At 35.5% G+C, this 19,755-nt stretch overlaps 1 protein-coding gene across 1 annotated transcript in view; it reads left to right on the top strand.

Annotated features, from left to right (window-relative positions):
- Window positions 1-19,755, top strand: part of UPF2 (UPF2 regulator of nonsense mediated mRNA decay) — a 57,722-nt gene that overhangs the window by 23,043 nt on the left and 14,924 nt on the right. The window contains exons 5-8 of the mRNA XM_081818899.1: window positions 3,731-3,928; window positions 12,724-12,873; window positions 14,634-14,737; window positions 19,209-19,294. Coding sequence (XP_081675025.1) covers window positions 3,731-3,928; window positions 12,724-12,873; window positions 14,634-14,737; window positions 19,209-19,294 — 538 coding nt within the window. The remainder of the gene's footprint in view (window positions 1-3,730; window positions 3,929-12,723; window positions 12,874-14,633; window positions 14,738-19,208; window positions 19,295-19,755) is intronic.

Here is a 19,755-nt window from a genome sequence, read left to right as displayed (position 1 = left end):
ATTCTCATCTCACAGAGACTGCTGGGGTCTGCTTCACTTCCCCCTTATTTGGCTGTAGCCTGGAAAATCTATAAGGCAATAAGCTAGAGCAGTTAATTGTAGGGCTCAGGTTTTTTGTTTCTTGTCTCTAGGGATCACTTTCCTGTGCTATCTGATGTGGTGTTCAAAAACTCATATATATTGTTTGCCTGTTTTTTTTAGTTGTTTTAGGTCACTGGTACCTCATCTTGGCCTGAAGAGGCCGAAACTTTTAAATGATCAGAATATTTGTTCCTGCCATGCTGAAATGAGATCATATTATATATACTATTCTGCAGCTACTCTTTTTTTTACATTTTATTTTTATTTTTTAAGTTTTTATTTAAATTCCAGTCAGTTAACATACAGTGTAATATTAGTTTCAGGTGTACAGTATAGTGATTCAACACTTCCATAGGGTATATGCATTTTAAGTTTAAATATATAAAGTTAAATATTCTTCTAAAGAAATTTATATGCCACTAGCTATGTGAGAACGAGTGTTTTCTTAATGTTCTTACTGTATTGTAGTTCTTGATTTTTATCTTCTGAGGTTGAGCATCTTTTCTTTAAGTTTATTGTCTGTTTTATATGTATATATGTATGTATATATACACATACATACATATATATGTTTCTCTGTGACATACTGGTTTGAATCCTTTACCCCTGCCTCTTCTTTTTTTTTTTTTTTTTAAAGATTTTTATTTATTTATTTATTTGACACAGAGAGAGAGAGAGAGTGCACAAGTAGGGGGAACAGCAGGCAGAGGGAGAAGCAGGCTTCCCTCTGAGCAGAGAGCCTGATGTGGGGCTCGATCCCAGGAGCCTGGGATCATGACCTGAGCCGAAGGCAGGTGTTTAACTGACTGAGCCACCCAGGCGCCCCTGCCTCTTCTTTTTAATCAAATATTTATCTGTTTTTAATTGAATTATAAAAGCATTTTGCATATTAAAGAAATTATTCTTTGTCATATGCATTGCAAATAGTTTCCCATGATTATCTACTGCTTTTTGACTTTGTAGCATTTTTTTTGCTTCTCAGAAGTTGATTTTTTCACAATTTATAATTACTGTGCAAATACATTTTTCATATATGTAAAATATTGATGCATATTACAGAGTAGAAAGTGAAAGTCTCCTATCTTATGCATTCCATTTTCCAAGCTATCCATGGTTAAGAGTTTGATATGAATCTGTCCAGATTTTTTAGTACAGAATATATATGTAAAATACATAATCAGATATTGATACATAGCTTTATTGTTAATTTATGTAATGTTATTTTGTATTAACTTTTTCAGTAACATTTTTGAGAAATTACTGAGTTCAGATAGATATGCTTCATTCTTTTAGTATCTGATTAATATTATGGAGTGTATAAATGCAGTTTGTCAGCCCTTATTGGTAGATATTTAGATTCTGTTCAGTTTTGCTCTGTTACAAACAGTGCTACGGCAAATAACCTTGTAAATCTTACTTCACATGTTCTTTTATTTCTTTGGTATACATTTCCTAGAAGGAATCTTGCAGGATCAAAGATTATACTTATTTTATTTTATTTTATTTTTTTTAAAGATTTTATTTATTTATTTGAGAAAGAGAATGAGATAGAGCATGAGAGGGAGGGGGGAGGGTCAGAGGGAGAAGCAGACTCCCTGCTGAGCAGGGAGCCCGATGCGGGACTCGATCCCAGGACTCCAGGATCATGACCTGAGCCGAAGGCAGTCACTTAACCAACTGAGCCATCCAGGCGCCCGATTATACTTATTTTAAATATTGATAGATACTGGGACGCCTGGGTGGCTCAGACAGTTAAGTGCCTGCCTTCAGCTCAGGTCATGATCCCAGAGTCTGGGATCAAGCCCCATGTCGGGCTCTCTGCTCAGAGGGGAGCCTGCTTCTCCATCTCCTTCTGCCTGCCGCTCTCTCTGCTTGTGCTCTTTCTCTGTCAAATGAGTAAATAAAATGTTAAAAATAAAATAAATAAATATTGATAGATACTGACAGATGACATCTCCTTAATGCTGTATTAATTTATATTCTAGATAAGATATGAAATTGCTTACTTCCCTATGGTCTTGTCAACATTTGCTGATATCCATCTTTTAAACATAATTTAGCATGTCGAAGTGATAAATGTTAAGTTTTGTTTAACATTATCCTTATTAGTATTGAGGTTAAGGTTCTTTTTTTTTTTAGATTTTATTTATTTGACAGAGAGAGACACAGCGAGAGAGGGAACACAAGCAGGGGGAGTGGGAGAGGGAGAAGCAGGCTCTCCACAGAGCAGGGGACCTGATGCGGGGCTCGATCCCAGTTAAGGTTCTTTTTATATGATCTTTTACTTACTTCTTCAGAGGCTTTATCCGTTTTTCTATTGGGATTTTGGTCTTTGGTTGTAGGGCTCTTTATATTATGAATACTAATTTCTTTGTATGAATAGTGCCAGTATTGTCTTCTAGTTTGTCCTTTGCTTTTGTTTATATTTTTCATTACACAGTGTTAAACTTTTTCAGTCTTTTCTTTTACAGTATATGGGTTTAGTGTCCTGTGTATAAATATATTTGCTGTAAGGCATATAAGGAGTGTGCTAGGGAGCCAGTGTTCTGTTGTTTTTGATTTTGTTTTTGCTCTTGGTTTTGTTTTTCCTATGAAATGAATCATTTTCTTATGGTTATTTTTAATCTACGTGATCATTCTCCTACTTACAATTCTAGTTAGGAGAGAAGCACAGTGAGAATAGATAAATTCATGAGTGACCTCATGATCATGAAGTTGGATATTATTTACTCTTCTGAGTTTAAGAATTTATAGTTGTGTGTAAAGGGTAGACTGTATGTGCATGCACATGTGCAAATATGTGCATGGTTTTCTGCCTTCTACTGAAATATCTTTATATTTCTTTGTCTTTCCTTCCGTTCTTTTCCATTTATTTATCACTTGACCATTTATAGCAACCCGCCTTATACCACGGATTATACCAAAAGGAGGGATGCTTCTTAATTAAAAGTTTATGGTTTACTTCTGGGGCACCTGACTGGTGCAGTTGGCAGACCATGTGACTCTTTTTTTTTGAGAGAGAGAGGGAAAGAAAATGCGTGCATGTGTGCACACATGAGGTGGGGGTGGGGACGTGGGGGGAGGGGCAGAGGGAGAAGCAGACTCCCCGCTGAGCAGGGAGCCCAACTTAGGCCTCGATCCCAGGACCCTGGGATCATGACCTGAGCTGAAGGCAGATCCTTAACCGACTGAGCCACCCAGGCACCCCAGAGAGCATGTGACTCTCGATCTCAGGGTTGTGAGTTCGAACCCCCCCATATTGGGTGCAGAGATTGCTTAAAAAAAAAAATCTTAAATTTTTTTTTGGTATACTTGTGAAGATAATTGTGATATAAGTGGTACAGAGGGTTGGGAGTCAAAAAAAATGCTTTATGGGAGATGTGGATGTTTTAGGAATGGCCAGGCTTATATATTTCTTATATAAGAGAAAAAACATCTTTCTCATATGCTGTCCTCTAGTCTGTCCTGATTTGATGTTCAAGATGATTGCATAAATAATCCAGAGTGTTTGTTGATTAAAGAAGCTTCTATTAATTGAAACACTCAAGATTCATCAGTTGTCAAATTGAAAGTATAAAATATCTTGTTATGTGGTTTTGCATACTACACCTGAAATGGTTTTAATTCCCTCTGGCTTGTTTCATTGTAGAGCATGGGCCTGGAATTGATATCTTTACACCTGGTAAGCCTGGAGAATATGACTTGGAAGGTGGTATATGGGAAGATGAAGATGCTCGGAATTTTTATGAGAACCTCATTGATTTGAAAGCTTTTGTTCCAGCCATCTTGTTTAAAGATAACGAGAAAAGTTGTCAGAATAAAGATTCCAACAAAGATGATTCCAAAGGTAAGTTCTAGAGGATAAATTTTTACATTAAGTGCTATAAAAATTAGTTTAAAAATAGTATTTGTAAAAGTATTTTTTTAGTTACTAGTTTTGCAGTATGAACATTGAGTCATTAGATTAAATGAAATGGAGCATGAAAGAGTGATAAATGACATACTTTCAACAGTGCCATAATTTGAAAATGTTTGTTTATAATGTAATGAGTTCATGTGAGATCTTGGTAAGATCTGAAATGCTCCCAGTTGGATTGTTAGGAAAAGTGTTAGTTCTGTAGTGCAGTGTAGATATCCCTAGCTCTTTGTGAGGGAGAGTTGATTTAGAGAAATCACAAGCTCTGAGATCATTAACGTAGTGGGAGGTCCTGAATGCCAGTCACACCATGTTCTATAAAGGGAATTCTGCCAAACCGTAGAGATGAGGGGAGCTGGGAGGGAACGGTGGCAGGGATTTGAACAGATAGCAGATAATTTTTTTTTTAATGTATTTTTGTATTCTGATATATATATTAGGGAACTCATGTAAAAAAAATAATAGTAATTTTTATTTAATAATCACTTCATGCCAAACATCATTTTAGTACTTTATAAGTAAAAAATTTTTAATTCTCATAACCCTGTGAGGCACAGCTACTGTTGTTGTCCCTGTTTTCAGATGAGGAAACTGGCACAAAGGGGTTGAGTAACTATCCAGAGTTAAGTAACTTACACAGCTAGTAAGTGGTGGATCTGAAATTTCAGTCTTGTTAATGAATGACTTGGGCCCTAAATTTCTGTGTTACACTGCTTTTTGAGTTATGTTAAGATTAGTAATTTACATACCGTACACTAAAACTAGAAAGTAATATTCTTTGCTTTTGATGTACAAATATTATAACACATACTTCTAAAACATTCCATCAGTCCTGTACCCATTAAGCAGTTTCTCTCCATTCCTCCCTTCCTCTAGCCCCTGGCAAATACAATTTGCATTTTGTGTCTATGGATTTATCTATTTTTAGTGTTTCATATAATTGGAGTCCCACAACGTATGATCTTTTGTGCCTAACTTCTTTTATTTAGCATCATGTTTTGGAGGTACATCACATTGTGCATTTGTCAGTACTCCATTCCTATTTATGGTTGAATTATACTTCATTTTGTGTGTGTATCACAAATTGTTTTTCCATTTATCCATCAGTGGACTTTTTAGCTGTTTCCACATTTTGGCTACTGTCAATACTATAAATAGCACTGCTATGAATATGTACTTACCTGAGTCTCTATTTCCAATTTGTTGAGTATACACCTAGGAATTGCAGGGTTATATGGTAATTGTTTTATTTTTTTATTTTTTTAAGTTTTATTTTTTTAATTGAAGTAGGTTGACACTAGTTTCAGGTGTACACCATTGTGATTAGACAGTTCTATATGTTGTATAGTGCTCACCACTGTAAGTATAGTTACCATCTGTCACCATACAAAGTTATTATAATAACTACTGAATGGGAGAAGATACTTGCAAATGATATATCTGATAAGGGGTTAATATACAAAATATATAAAGAACTCCTACAACTCAACACCAAAAAACCAAAGAATTTGATTAAAAAATGGGCAGAGGATCTGAATATATGTTTTTCTGAAGAAGACATACAGACCATGAACAGATAGCCAATAGACCATGAAAAGATGCTCAACACCACTACTCATCAAGGAAATGCAAATCAAAACCACAGTGAGCTATCACCTCCCACCAGTCTGAATCACTAGTACCAAAAAGACAAGAAATCACAGTTGGTGAGGATATGGAGAAAAGGGAATCTTCATTATTGTTAGTGGGAATGTAAATTGGTACTACAAATAGAAAACAGTATGGAATTTTCTCAAAAAATTAAAAACAGAAATATTATACAATCCACTAATTCCACTGTTGGGTATTTACCCAAGGAAAACAACAGTAATTTGAAAGGATATATGCACCCCTCTGTTTATTGCAGCACTATTTACAGTAGCCAGAATGTGGAAGCAAACTAAGTGCCTGTTGATATATGTGAATGGATAAAGAGGATATGGCATAAATATAAAATAAAATGTTAGTCATAAGAAAGAATAAAATCTTGGGCGCCTGGTGGCTCAGTCAGTTAAGCGTTTGCCTTCTGCTCAGGTCATGATCTCAGGGTCCTGGGATCGAGCCCCGCCTTGGGGTCCTGGGATCGAGCCCCGTGTCGGGCTCCCTGCTCAGCAGGGAGTCTGCTTCTCCCTTTGCCCCTGCCTGCCCTGCCTCCCCTGCCCCCGCTTGTGTTCTCTCACTCACTGTCTCTCAAATAAATAAAATAAAAAAGAATAAAATCTTGTTATTTGCAACAACTTGGATGTTGTTGGATGGACCTAGAGAACATTATGTTGAGTAAAATAAGTCTGACAAAGACAAGTACTGTATGACTTCACTTACATGTGGAATCTGAAAAACAAAGAAATGAAAAGAAAAAACCAGAAGCAGATTTATTAATATACCCAACAAACTGGCGGTTGCCAGAGGGAAGGGGGTGCAGAGGGATGGATGAAATAGGTGAAGGGGATTAAGAGATACAAACTTCTATGTTTAACTTTTAGAATTCCCAAACTGTGTGTACAGTGGCTGAACTATTTTAACATTCCTACATTTCTCTATATCCTTACCAACACTTGTTATTATATGATTTTCTTTTTCCTACAGCTGTCCTAGTGGGTGTAAAGGTGGTATTGTGGTTTTGATTACATTTTCCTAATGACTAGTGATGTATATCTTTTCATGTGGTTGTTGGCCATTTGCATATCTTTGCTGGGGAAAATGTCTTTTTAAGTCCTTTGTCTATTTTTTAATTAAGTCGTCTTTTTGTTGTAAGAATTTAAAATATTCTGGATATTAGACCCTTACCAGATTTGCAAATATTTTTCCCATTCTAAAGATTGTCTTTTTACTTTATTGATAATGTACTTTGACACACAGAAACTTTTTTTTTTAATATTACCTTCATTTTTTAGAGCTAAAGTTTTAGGTTCACAACAAAATTAAGCTGAAAGAACACAGTTCTCATATTCCCAGTCCCTCCACACATGCACAGCATCCCTCACTGTCAACATCCCCACCACAGTGGTGCATGTGTTTCAGGTAACATATGTAGTAACATATTATCACCCAAACACCAGAAGTTTTTAACTGAAAGGTTTTTTTTTAATATGTAATGTATTATTTGTTTCAGGGGTACAGGTCTGTGATTCATTAGTCTTACACAATTCACAGAGCTCACCATAGCACATACCCTCCCCAGTGTCCATCCACCCCATCCCTCCCACCCAGCAACCCTCAGTTTGTTTCCTGAGATTAAGAATCTCTTATGGTTTGTCTCCCTCTCTGATTTCGTCTTGTTTCATTTTTCCCTCCCTTCCCCTATGATCCTCTGTCTTGTTTCTCAAATTCCTCATATCAGTGAGATCATATGATACTTGTCTTTTCTCTGATTGACTTATAACTTAAAGTTTTTCTTTAAAGGATCAGTTTTGTTCTCTTTTTTCATATATAACATATATATTAAATGGGGGATAAGGTGGTGCTGAATACTAATTGAAAGAAGAATAATAAAACAATATCTTTTTATAACATTCTTCAGAATCTAAATTAAAGTATACTGAACATGAAAATTAGGCTAATTTTTAAAATTTTATTTTTATTTAAGTTCAGTTAACATATAATGTATTATTGGTTTCAGAGGTAGAGGTCAGTGATCATCAGTCTTACGTAATACCCAGTGCTCATTACATTATGTGCCCTTCTTAATGCCTATCACCCAGTTACCCCATCCCCCCACCAGCAACCCTCTGTTTGTTTCCTATGCTTAAGAGTCTCTTATGGTTTGTCTCCCTCTCTGATTTCATCTTGTTTTATTTTTTCCTCTCTTCCCCTATGATCCTCTGTTTTGTTTCTTAAATTCCACATATCAGTGAGATCATATGATACATGTCTTTCTCTGATTGACTTATTTTGCTTAGCATAACACCCTCTAGTTCCATCCATGTCGTTGCAAATGGCAAGATTTCTTTCTTTTTTTTTTTGATGACTGAGTAGTATTCCAAAAATTAGGCTATTTTTGTGAAAATGATAGTTGAGGTCATCCTATGGTGAGAACACCTTACAAGGACCCTTGTGGTACCATAAAGATAGAAAAACTTCTTGGTTAATCTCAAAGATGTCCTTATCTTAAGGTAAATTTTACTTTATATTTTATGGAGAGTAGTGTTGAAATGTTTGAAATATTTCAGGAAATATAAGGAAAATATATATAAAATGCTCATTTTAGATACCTACTGCTCAGTTTTGTCAGTTAAAAGTTTTTCAGAAGGCATCTCCTCATATATATACAATTGAAGCCCTGAGGAGTAGTTTCTAAAACATTAGTTACCTCAATATTTCTTTCTGCCACGGTCTAGGTTTTTCATAGCATCATTCAAATTTGACTTACTTGAAGGGTTCTAATACTTGGTTTTCTTTGAGGTAGTGGGTTTAGGGTCTCAACCTCTCATGAGATTATGTACTGAGAGACATGGGCGAGACAAATATGAGCAAGTCTGTGGACTTATAGTCACATTAGTGGGGAGCAGCCAGGGCCTCAAAGAATTAGAATATGAAGGAGAGTAGGAGTGGGGCCATAGGAAAAGTACAAAGAAGTGTGGCAGTTAAGACAGTGGGGCCAGGAGCACCTAGGTGGCTCAGTCAGTTAAGCTTCTGACTCTTGATGTCAGGTCATGATCTCGGGGTTGTAAGATAGAGCCCTGCACATGGGGCTCCATGCTCAGAGGGGAGTCAGCTTGGGATTCTCTCTGTTCCTCTCCCTTGCCCCCGCCCCCCAAACGTGCACATGTGTGCGCGCACTCTCTCAAATCTTTAAAAAAAAAAAAAAAAATAGACGATGGGGGCAGTAACCATGGTTGGAGATCAGATAAAACTCTGGAAGAAATGGACCTTTGTGACAGACTTTTTGAAGCTTGACTTGGATTTTGACAAGAGATACTGGGGTGAACCTTTCAAGTAGAGCAAATAGCATGAAAAAAAGACATAGAAGCTGGAAATTAGTGTGTTTGGAAAGGAAGTAAGGATCAAATAATTCATTTTGCCTTTTTAGAAGATGTAATAAATTAGGAGGGTAGTGAGAAATTGGTTTGGACTGTCTTGCTACAGACCGTGAATACCATTTATTTGAAGTTTAAATAACATAGATGCGTAGATGTGATTGATACACAGCTTTTTGTTACTCTGTTTTGTTACTTTCTGTTAAAGGTTACTCTGTAAGTGGCATATAAGATAAATTAGAAATATGGTGTGGACCAGCAGTTCTCTGTTTTAGTAATGTAAGAGATCAGTCATAGGAACAGTAATAAGAAAGAAGAGAAGGGGGGAGATATGGTCTTACATACAGAAATGTACCCAGGAATGAATAGATTAAATTTGGTGACTGACTAAGCAGTTGAACATATTAAAAGAAAGAAAATGCCATTTTATTTGGTAGAGGTATTCTATGGATAAAAAATTATAGGACAGTTTCTACTAGTAACTGGCTTGAACTTAAGGCATCTCTCTTTGCCTTTCATTCTTACCAGTATGATGGAAATTAATCTTCCCCAACTGCACCACCCCTGAAATCACCTCAAACCACTAACTTAAATATCTCTGTCCTTTCACCGTACTTTCTCAGGTCCCCTCACTGCCCCTCTTCTGCCTCTTTTGAGACCTCTAGTCCCTTACTTGGCTCCCTCAATTTTTTTTTTATTTTTAAATTTTTATTTTTTTTGGCCTTCCATTAGTCTCCACCTGCCTTCACTTACCTTCTTTTCTTTTTTATTTTATTTTTTTTTAAAGATTTTATTTATTTATTTGAGAGAGAGAATGACATAGAGCATGAGAAGGGGGAGGGTCAGAGGGAGAAGCAGACTCCCTGCTGAGCAGGGAGCCCGATGCGGGACTCGATCCCGGGACTCCAGGATCATGACCTGAGCCGAAGGCAGTCGCTTAACCAACTGAGCCACCCAGGCGTCCCACTTACCTTCTTTTGTAGATTGCATGCTGGTATACATTTTTAATATTTCTCTTACACATTCTTTCTCCTTTTGTCTTTCATTCATACATACCTGTCAAGTTCAGCCCTGGATGAACTTAGTCATCCGCCATATTGGTTTCTTTATCCAAACTCTTAAGCTCTCCTAGAGATGATCAGTTAGATAGCTTGATAACTTGATAAATTCATGGTCACCACCCTCAACCAGGTTCTCAACACTGCATGGAAACTTGACAGCAGTTGACTCAATAACACATTTTCATTCTTTCTCTGATTTTTGTTCTGCTTCCCTCTTTAGCAGAAGATGATGTGCGATATAGTACTTCATAGAGAAGATGGAAGCCATTAGATAGAACTCCCTCCACAGTGTGCCCCTTCTGATTTATAAGTCTACCTGTCTTAGGGCTTATAGAATTTTTCTTCCCTGGGTGATAAGGTGAAATTTTACACCTTCTATGTAAGGCCAGTCCATCTTCTTGCTCTGATTCTTGTTTCCTTCTTTCTACAGAACACTATTGCAATCCATTTTCTCTTTTTCATCTCTTTGGTATCGAACTCTCTCTCTCCCTCCCTCTGTCTACTGGCTCCTTAATCTCAGTATTCAAACATATTCTCATCTTTAAAAAACAAAACAGATCAAAACAAATTGTGAATACTCTGAAACCTCCTGGGCCTCCCATCCCTTGTCAGCTACTGTCCTAATCTCTTTTTTATGTAGTCCTCTTGAAAGATGCTGATTGTTCACTTTCTTACTTCCTTATTAGTCTACTCCAATCTGGCTCCAGCCTCACCTCTACCCTGAAACTGTTTTTGCCAATATTACCAGTCACCTTCATGTTGCTGTATCTCATGGGCAGTTTCCAGTCTCTGTCTCATTTGATCTCTCAAACCATTCAACACAGTTTACTATTTCCCTTGTGGAGCATTTCCATTCCATGGCTTCTGTGACACTAAGCCTTCCTGTCTTCTCTGCTTATCTTCATTTTCCACTTTCATTTGGCCTTTTAAATGTCAGTGTTTTTCAGGGTCAGATAGAAGAGGAAGGAACAGTCACTGTAGTAATCAAGTCTAGTTAATTCAACCTTTTACATATATCTCAGATTGGTTTTGTCCTTATTGCTACTATTCTCATCTAAGGTACTGTCTGTCGTCTCTTAACCTGGGCCACTGTGTATTACTTCCTCCCTGGCTGCCCTGGATTTGCTCTTGCTGCCTTCTGTACATTCTAAAAAATTAATTTTACTCTCCTATCTTTTAATGGCTTTGCATTTATTTGGAATATAATGTAAACTTGTAACATTGTCTCTTGGACCCTGCATAGTTTGGCTTAGGTCTTCCTCTCCAGTATCTGATACCACATTACCCTTACTTTTTTCTCCTTTTCAGTGTCTGCAACAGGCCAGTCCTCTTGCTTCATGGCCTTCCCTCATTGTGTTTTCTGCTTGGAATCCTCTCCTCACCATACCCCTCTGACTCCCTTGTGTATATTAATTTAATTTTTTTGGATAGATTGTACATTTCTTGAGAGCAAGAGCCACATTTTAAGCTTTTAGTGAATGTTCAGCAGCTTAGCATAGTTTTGAATACACAGTAGCCGATCAGTAAATGTTGGTTTTTTGATAGTCAGACATCAGAGAATACTGGGGAGTGAGTGTATGCTCCATATGGGCAGGGGTTTTTGTCTGGTACAAAGTTGTATCCTTGTTGTTTAGAACAGTAGTTAGCATGTAGTAAGAATTTAAGTCTTAGTTGAATGGAAGGGTGAATGAATGAGAAAATTGTCTCCAATAGAGGCAACAAAACCAGTCCATATGAGAGCTTTCATTCTTCCAAATATGGGATGGCGTCATGTATCAGTAAAACATTTCTGCTTTCAATGCAGAAATTATGAGGTTAGAGATTGTAAGAGATGAGGCTGAAAAATATAATTTCAGTTGACACCCTAAGTCTACCACTCTTTTAAGCATAAAGTCTTGAACTCAGATTTTTTTGTTTTTATATTTACGAAAATTTTCAAACACAAAAGTAAGGCTAATACAGTGAACTGGCAATTACCTGTCAGCAACAGTGATCAACATTATGGCAATAGTGTTGAAATTAGGTTTAGTTCCTCTTTTTTTTTTTATCCTTTCTGTTGAGCCTTATTACCAACTCCTGGCCATTTGTTTTGTTGCATTTTTTATTTATTTCCTGTAACCCCTGACATCTAAATTATAAGGATGTTTCCCTAATTGGTCTTTTTACATCTAGTCTTTTTGATTTATCTTGTGTATTGTTGGTAAGTCAATTTTCACATCACTTCACATTTAAATGTTATCTCCTGCTCATGACCCAGCACAACTCATACTGTATAAAAGAGAAAGTCTGAACTTGTCGTCATGGAGTTTGAGACCCACCTTATTCTGAGTCCACTTTATCTGATCAGCTTTATTTTCCTCTCTTTACTACAGATCCTTATGCCATGTATGTCTCCATCCATCCATCCATCCCTCCATTCCTTCGGTTAATAGATGGCATATAGAATCGAAGAAGTTATGGTCTTTGTTCTCAATGAGTGTACTATTTTTATAAAATCTGAGTATATTAAATATATACTCAATTTTATTGCCAGGTATATATGTAGATTCTAAGACAAATGATGCAGATTTTATGAATCCTTATCTATTTTTGTGGCAGGATTTCAGTATGACTTTTAATTCAGAGATACTGATTCTTTGTTTTCAAATAGAGACGAAAGAACCAAAGGATAATAAAGAGGTATCAAATCCTGAGGATTTAGAGCTTGAGTTGGAGAACCTAGAAATTAATGATGATACCTTGGAGTTAGAGGGTGGAGATGAAGCTGAGGATCTCACAAAGAAACTTCTGGATGAGCAAGGTAAGTGTTATTTTGCTAATGATTTAATTTTTTTTTTTTTTTTTTTTTAAAGATTTTATTTATTTATTTAAGAGAGAGAGAATGAGCGACAGAGAGCATGAGAGGAAGGAGGGTCAGAGGGAGAAGCAGGCTCCCCGCCGAGCAGGGAGCCTGATGCGGGACTCGATCCAGGGACTCCAGGATCATGACCTGAGCCAAAGGCAGTCGCTTAACCAACTGAGCCACCCAGGCGCCCGCTAATGATTTAATTTTTGATTAATTTTTATACACAGAGCTCTTGCTTTACTTTTTAATTCTCTATTTTCCTGTTGTTTCCAGGCCATCACTTTTTTGGAATTTGATTTAGAATAGAAACAGGATATGTCCCACATAATGTGAATACACGCTTTAATGATCATCTAAATTCTCAATATCTTAATAGATATTTCTTCTGCTTCTTTACTTGCTAGTTTGTCATTAATTTAATTCATGGTATAATCTTTACAGTCTTAACATAAAAGTATTTGAAAGTTATTCTAAAATGGTTGAGAGAGAAAAAGACAACTAGTAGATAAGTTTATTTGTTACAATTTTGTCTTTATAATTGAGTAATGTTTTGTATTTAGTAATAAAAATGTTATATTGTTAATTATTCCCTAAATACTTCCTATTAGGTTTCTTTATTAGTTAGGACTTTTTATTGAAGTGTAATTAACATACAGTATGTTTTATTAACATCAGCTGTACAATATGATGATTCAGTGATTCTGTACATTACTCAGTGCTCATCATGATAAGTTTACTCTTAATCCCCTTTATCTATTTCATCTGCCTGCCCCACCTGCTTCCCCTCTGGCAACCACCAATTTGTTCTCTGTATTTAAGAGTCTTTTATGTTTGTCTCTTTCTTCTTTGTTCATTTGTTTGTTTCTTAAATTCCACATATGAGTGAAGTCCTTTGGTATTTGTTTTTCTCTGACTTACTTCACTTAACTTTATACTCTTTGTTGTTGCAAATGGCAAGATCTCATTCTTTTTATTGCTGAGTAATATTTCCATTTTATGTATATCTATATATACACCACATCTTCTTTATCCATTTATTAGCTGGGATTTTTTTATTAAAAGGATACCTTTTGTCAGTATTGCTTATTTCTCTGTTGTCTTCATTGTTTCCTACTGTCGATTTTCTTTTCTCCATGTCATGAAGGGAGGGTGAGCATGGTTGAAGGCTGCCCTAAGCCCAGATCCTATCAGCTATTAACATCAAAGGAAAAGAGAGTCTGTCTCAGTGCTTGTACATAAGTATCATGGAAGGATTTGGCTAATCCTGTGTCATGGTTGCCTGTGGCTAAGAGGAAGGTGGTGTGCTGTGCTTTGGCTGTGCCCTTCTCTATCAGAATCCCATGGGTTGCCTTCAAACGCAAGCGAGTGATGGGAGGGCTGTTACTACTTGAAGACATGGGGGAGGGATGCTCAGCAGATAAAAATAACAAATTTACTATAAAACTACATGCAATTTATGTTTAAGTTTTTGTGTCTAAGGCAAAAGTTTGCCTTTTCATATTCAATATCTGAAAGACTGTAGTGTCTTTGGGTTCTGATTCGAGATATACCCACACTTTAGGGTAATAGCTCAAAAAAGGCTTCCATTTTTCCATAAGAAAAGCTGTAGATAATCTCTTTGCCAAATAACTTATAATAGAATGTTTCTATTCTTGTCTCTGGGTATTGTCTCTATGTATTTTTTTTAACCTATTTAAAAATTAATTTTATATTAGAACAAGAGGATGAAGAAGCCAGCACTGGATCTCATCTCAAGCTCATAGTAGATGCTTTCCTCCAGCAGTTGCCCAACTGTGTCAACCGAGATCTGATAGACAAGGTATAATTGTCATGGTTTAACTTTATGCAAGCACATAAACCTTGTGGGATAGCTCTAATTAGGAATATTTGTGGGTTTTGGACTGTTTTAGCCATAGAATGAACTATTTCTTCAAGTGGAGTCTTTTATGGGAATCCAAAATAAACATAGAAAATTGGAGCCAATTTGTAGATATTATCTTTGAGTGTGAAACTGTGTCTGGAATTGGCTTGACACTTCTCCCCTTCATATAGGGACCCCACTGTTTGGAAAATATGGTTTTAGACCAGAAATTCTTAAAGTATGCTTTGTCAATTCCTGGGGTCTTCTGAGGCATTTTCATGAGGTCTGTAAGGTTAAAACTCTTATCATACCAATATTAGGGTTCCCCCCAAGCCCCGCCTTTTCATTGTTTTTGACATTTGCAAAAGGAAGTGGCAATTTAGCATGAGTGGGTGCAAACTGTACTAGTAGCCTTTGTATTCTTCACTGCCATGCATTTGTAATTAAAAAGAGAGCGCTACTTTCATTTAAGAATCTCCTTGATGACTCTATAAAAATTTGTGATTTTTATTTCCTTTTAATCTTTGAATACACATCCTTTTAATCTGAAAAAATGGGGATTGCATATAAGGCACTTCCACTTTCTCAAGGTTGTCTTACGAAAAACCACTTGTGTGATTGAGTTGCAAGCTGAACTAGTTGCTTTTTTCATAGAATACCATTTTTACTTGAAAGAAGTGATGAGCAAACTGTGTTAACTCAGACTTGGGTATTTAGCAGATAGTTTTCCAGCATGAACAAGGTGAGCCTGTCACTTCAAGGACAGCAATAAAGTATTTATTACCAATGAACGAATTGGAGTTTTCAACAAAAGTTAGAATTTTGGAAAACTTCCATCTACCACCATAAGCTTGATACTTTCCCAATTCTTTTCTGAAGAGATTTTATTGATAGGACTTTTTTGATGAAATTTGCAATGATATTAAATAATATAATTTTAAATACATAAAATTATGTGTGTGGAAGATCTGCATTGCTCAGTGAACCATTGTTCTAAGTGACTACGAGACAGTGTTCACAGAATCTTGCTTGGGTGTTAAAGATTCACTCAAAAATGCAAGTTAGACCAGTGGATTTTAATATAGCATGAAAAATTGATTTTGGTTCCATGTTGCAGCTAACCATTAGGAAACTACCACTTGTCAAGTTTTGGGGTAGTATCAAAGAATATCTACCATTAGTGGAAAGTATATTAAAGTACATCTCCCTTTTCTAGCTATGTATATATGTGAAGTTGGATTTTCTTCATTTACTTCATCCAAAAAACAAAACACATCATGACAGATTGAATGCTTAAGTAGATATGAAAATCTAGCTATTTTCTAAAAAAGTACCACTGTTGGCACTAAATTTTTTTTCTTAAAGTATGTAGTTATTTCCAAAAACAAATAACAACTAATAGATTTATTGGTATTTTTAAGTGAAATAATATTTTTCTAGTACAGTAAATGATGATAAATGTAATCCATGTAAACAAAGTTCTTTCAGGTCCTTAATTTTTGAGAGTATGAAGTAAAGGGCACTTGAGACCCAAAGTTTGGAAACTGTTGCTTTAAGCCATTTTTTTGTCAGAGTGTAATATAATCATATTTTTCCCCATAATGCTTTGACAGTCTCCTATAGAGAACTACAGTGGTTAGGTTATTTTTCAACTTTGAGCTCGTTTAGTTCTCCTTCAAATAATGTAGATGTATTTCAGTAACTATTCATGTAATCAAGTAAGCTCGAAACTGTTTCCAAATTGGCTTACTTTTTGGAGTGATTAGGTCAATGTACAGTTTTCAAAAACTTAGCAAGTTTGAAATATGATTGAATCTTTCCCCTGCCAAATTTTCATATATTCATTCATGAGACATAAACAGAGGATGACAGAGAGATACCTTGACACTTATGCTCCATCCCTGTACCCCATTTTGAGTACTATCATGAAAATTGAAGGTGAGAAGGAACTTGGCCATTTTGTATATAGTAGCATTATTTTTCTGAGTCTGCATTGGAAGGTATCCTGTAGCGCCCCACTCAGTATTAAGAGCTCTTGCCAGTAATGACTGTATAGTAAATTCTGAGTTAGCCCTCTGAGGGTCACATGGGCCACTCTTCCCTGTTGGACTCCATTGGGTTCCTCTGGGGAGTCAGCGTCCTCATGAAAGGTATTTCTTCCATATACATTCACAAAGGTCCAAATGGCTTGAGAGGGAAAAGTAATTGGGAAACAGAAAAATCTAAGAATTCTTTGAGTTCAATAATTATGTAACAATATAGAAACCAGAGTGAAAATTTCATTTAGGTAACTTCTGTGAGTAATGTCATTCATGGTAGTGTTTATTTATTATTTTTTTAATGTTTATTTCTGCATACATTTGATGATCAGAAGAATTTATTTTTACTTAATAAAATAAGAAATGATTGTTGAACTGTCTTTCATTGACCTAAATTGTTTTGAAACAAGTTTTCATAATACTGCTTACTGAGTTGTCAATCAGCAATTGTTCCTCAAGCAAATAGATACCACCAGGGAGACTCCTTTTGCTTCCATTTCTCCCAAAGGATAGGACTGATTAAATCTAAGAATTAATATACATATGAAGCTTTTTTTCCTTTTAATTTTCTGAAATTAGTAATTCTTACAGTTTTTCTACTCATCTTGTCTTTTATTTATTTATTCTATATACTTACTGAACCCCTACTGTGTGTTAGGCATTGACATGCTTTACGGACTCCTGATCTGTGGAGAGTTTTGAACATTGGGGTTTTTTTTTCCTTAACTTAAGTGGCCTTTGATTATTGTGAAGTGATTATTGCCTTCTCTGTCTTCATAAAATTTATTTAGGTAGAATATGCAAAGTACTTATGTATTTCAAAGGATAGTGTTCTAAAGTAGTTACTGAAATACATTTTATTTTTTGTGTTTTCTAATTTACGGTGAGACATAAGCCATTATTGGCCATTTAAAATGTTTTTTAATATTTTCAGAAATGTTGGTTTGAGAGTTTGTGTGTGTGAACTTTTCTAGTATTAACCTATTTTATTTTCTGAGTACATGACTTTGGGATTTCTATTTATTAGGTCCAGAATTTTTCAATGTTGCCTATGGGTGAATTGATTATAGGAAATTTATTGTATTTTCTCCTTTCTCTTTGTTATTTTAATTAGCTATGATAAACTTTACTGTTATAAAATGTAAGCTTTAATAACATTTATTATACTCTCTTTACAAGCAGAAGAAAATTTTAAATTGATTTTACTCTCTTGATTAATGTTGATGTAAAATTTTGATCTTGGTGAATACTGCAATGTGAGTTAGTGTCCCAGGTTTGAATCTAATCAGTGTTAGCTGTGCCATTTCCTCAAAAGATTTAACCAAATGGGAGGTATTTCAGTACATTCTGTCTATAGCAAGAGTAGAAATCCTTAATAGATCTGGAAACTCTGGATCTTCTTTGTGCATCTGATAATCAAGAGATTATCAGATTAAGGATTAGGATTAATGATAAAATAATCATTACATTTCATGTGAACCTATGGAAGGATAATATTTGAAACCCTCAAAAGTATATTTAAAGGTAGTTTATTCCTTTTTAAAGTATAACTTATTTTTCTTAAACCAAATATACTGAAAATCTTTAACATTTTAAAGCATACATGCCTATGTTTTAAAAATACCAGTTACTCATATTTTTGCTTTCCAGTGGCTTCCTAGAACACATACCTCTCAGCTTTTCTTTCACGCTTATATGTCAGACATAGTGATGAAATATTGAACACTTCTTTGTTACTACAGTATAGAATGGTAGGTTGCTACACTAGATAACAGTTGTGGGTATTTATTGGAGTCTTGTGATGTGGTTTCTTTAAGTTGTCAAATCTGATTGTTGACACTAAACTAAACCTTTTTAGTCAATGCTGAGGCACTTATTTTTACATGTTCCTGAGAATAATATATACCTTTCTCTCATTTCTAGTTTATCTTTGTTCTTTTTTGATTATCCTTATTAGCATTAATAATTTTCTTGGTTCCTGGCAAGAACTATTCTTGCTACTTTCTAATTCTGTCAGAATATTTTTCCTATATTAATGTTGGTTTACCTGACTTCATTGAGCTCAGAGGCATTAATTGCCATTTCATATAGTTATTTGCCAAACAATTCATGGCAGGTCTTCAGTCCACCCACTTGGCTTTCTGTTTCTAACTCTAGGTTGTAATTAAGAAGTTTATGAGACATGTATTTTGAGATCTAAAAGGAGAGAAGACTTTAAGCTTTCATGATCTTTTAGTTTGGCATATGCTTACAATACTAGTGTTCTAAAACCATTTTGAAGTGTTTAGGAACAAGTAGAAGTCCTTTGTAGCATGCATGGTTTCTGTTTTCATTAGCTAAATTTATATATATATTTTTTTAAGGAAAAAAGTTTGCTTTTTCTCCTTTAGGCAGCAATGGATTTTTGCATGAACATGAATACAAAAGCGAATAGGAAGAAGTTGGTACGGGCACTCTTTATAGTTCCCAGACAAAGGTAGGTACTAAAAAACAAAGTAATTTGTTAGTGTTTTTACTCTGTAGTGATGATTGTAAGATAAATGTTCTTGTTCAATTATCTCCTTAAAAATATCTCTTGTCAACAGACATTATTATTTATAGCATATTTTCTAGAACTTGTTTCTCGATTTCTTTTCTTTTGTTCATTAGCTCTAGTGGAAATATTTCTGCTGATGCTTACCTAATTATTTGAAGAGAAAATGTTTGAGAATAATAGTAACTTAAGAATAGTAATAACTTGGGCGCCTGGGTGGCTCAGATGGTTAAGCGTCTGCCTTCGGCTCAGGTCATGATCCCAGGGTCCTGGGATCGAGTCCCACATCGGGCTCCCGGCTCAGCGGGGAGCCTGCTTCTCCCTCTGACCCTCTCCCCTCTCATGCTGTTTCTCTCTCGCTCGCTCTCTAAAAAATAAATAAATAAAATCTTTAAAAAAAAAAA

Source organism: Leptonychotes weddellii, chromosome 5, assembly GCF_054177405.1.
Source record: "Leptonychotes weddellii isolate Sample4059 chromosome 5, ASM5417740v2, whole genome shotgun sequence".
NCBI lineage: Eukaryota > Metazoa > Chordata > Mammalia > Carnivora > Phocidae > Leptonychotes > Leptonychotes weddellii.
Note: the sequence above shows the minus strand (reverse complement) of the source record. Positions and strands in the feature narration are given on the sequence as shown.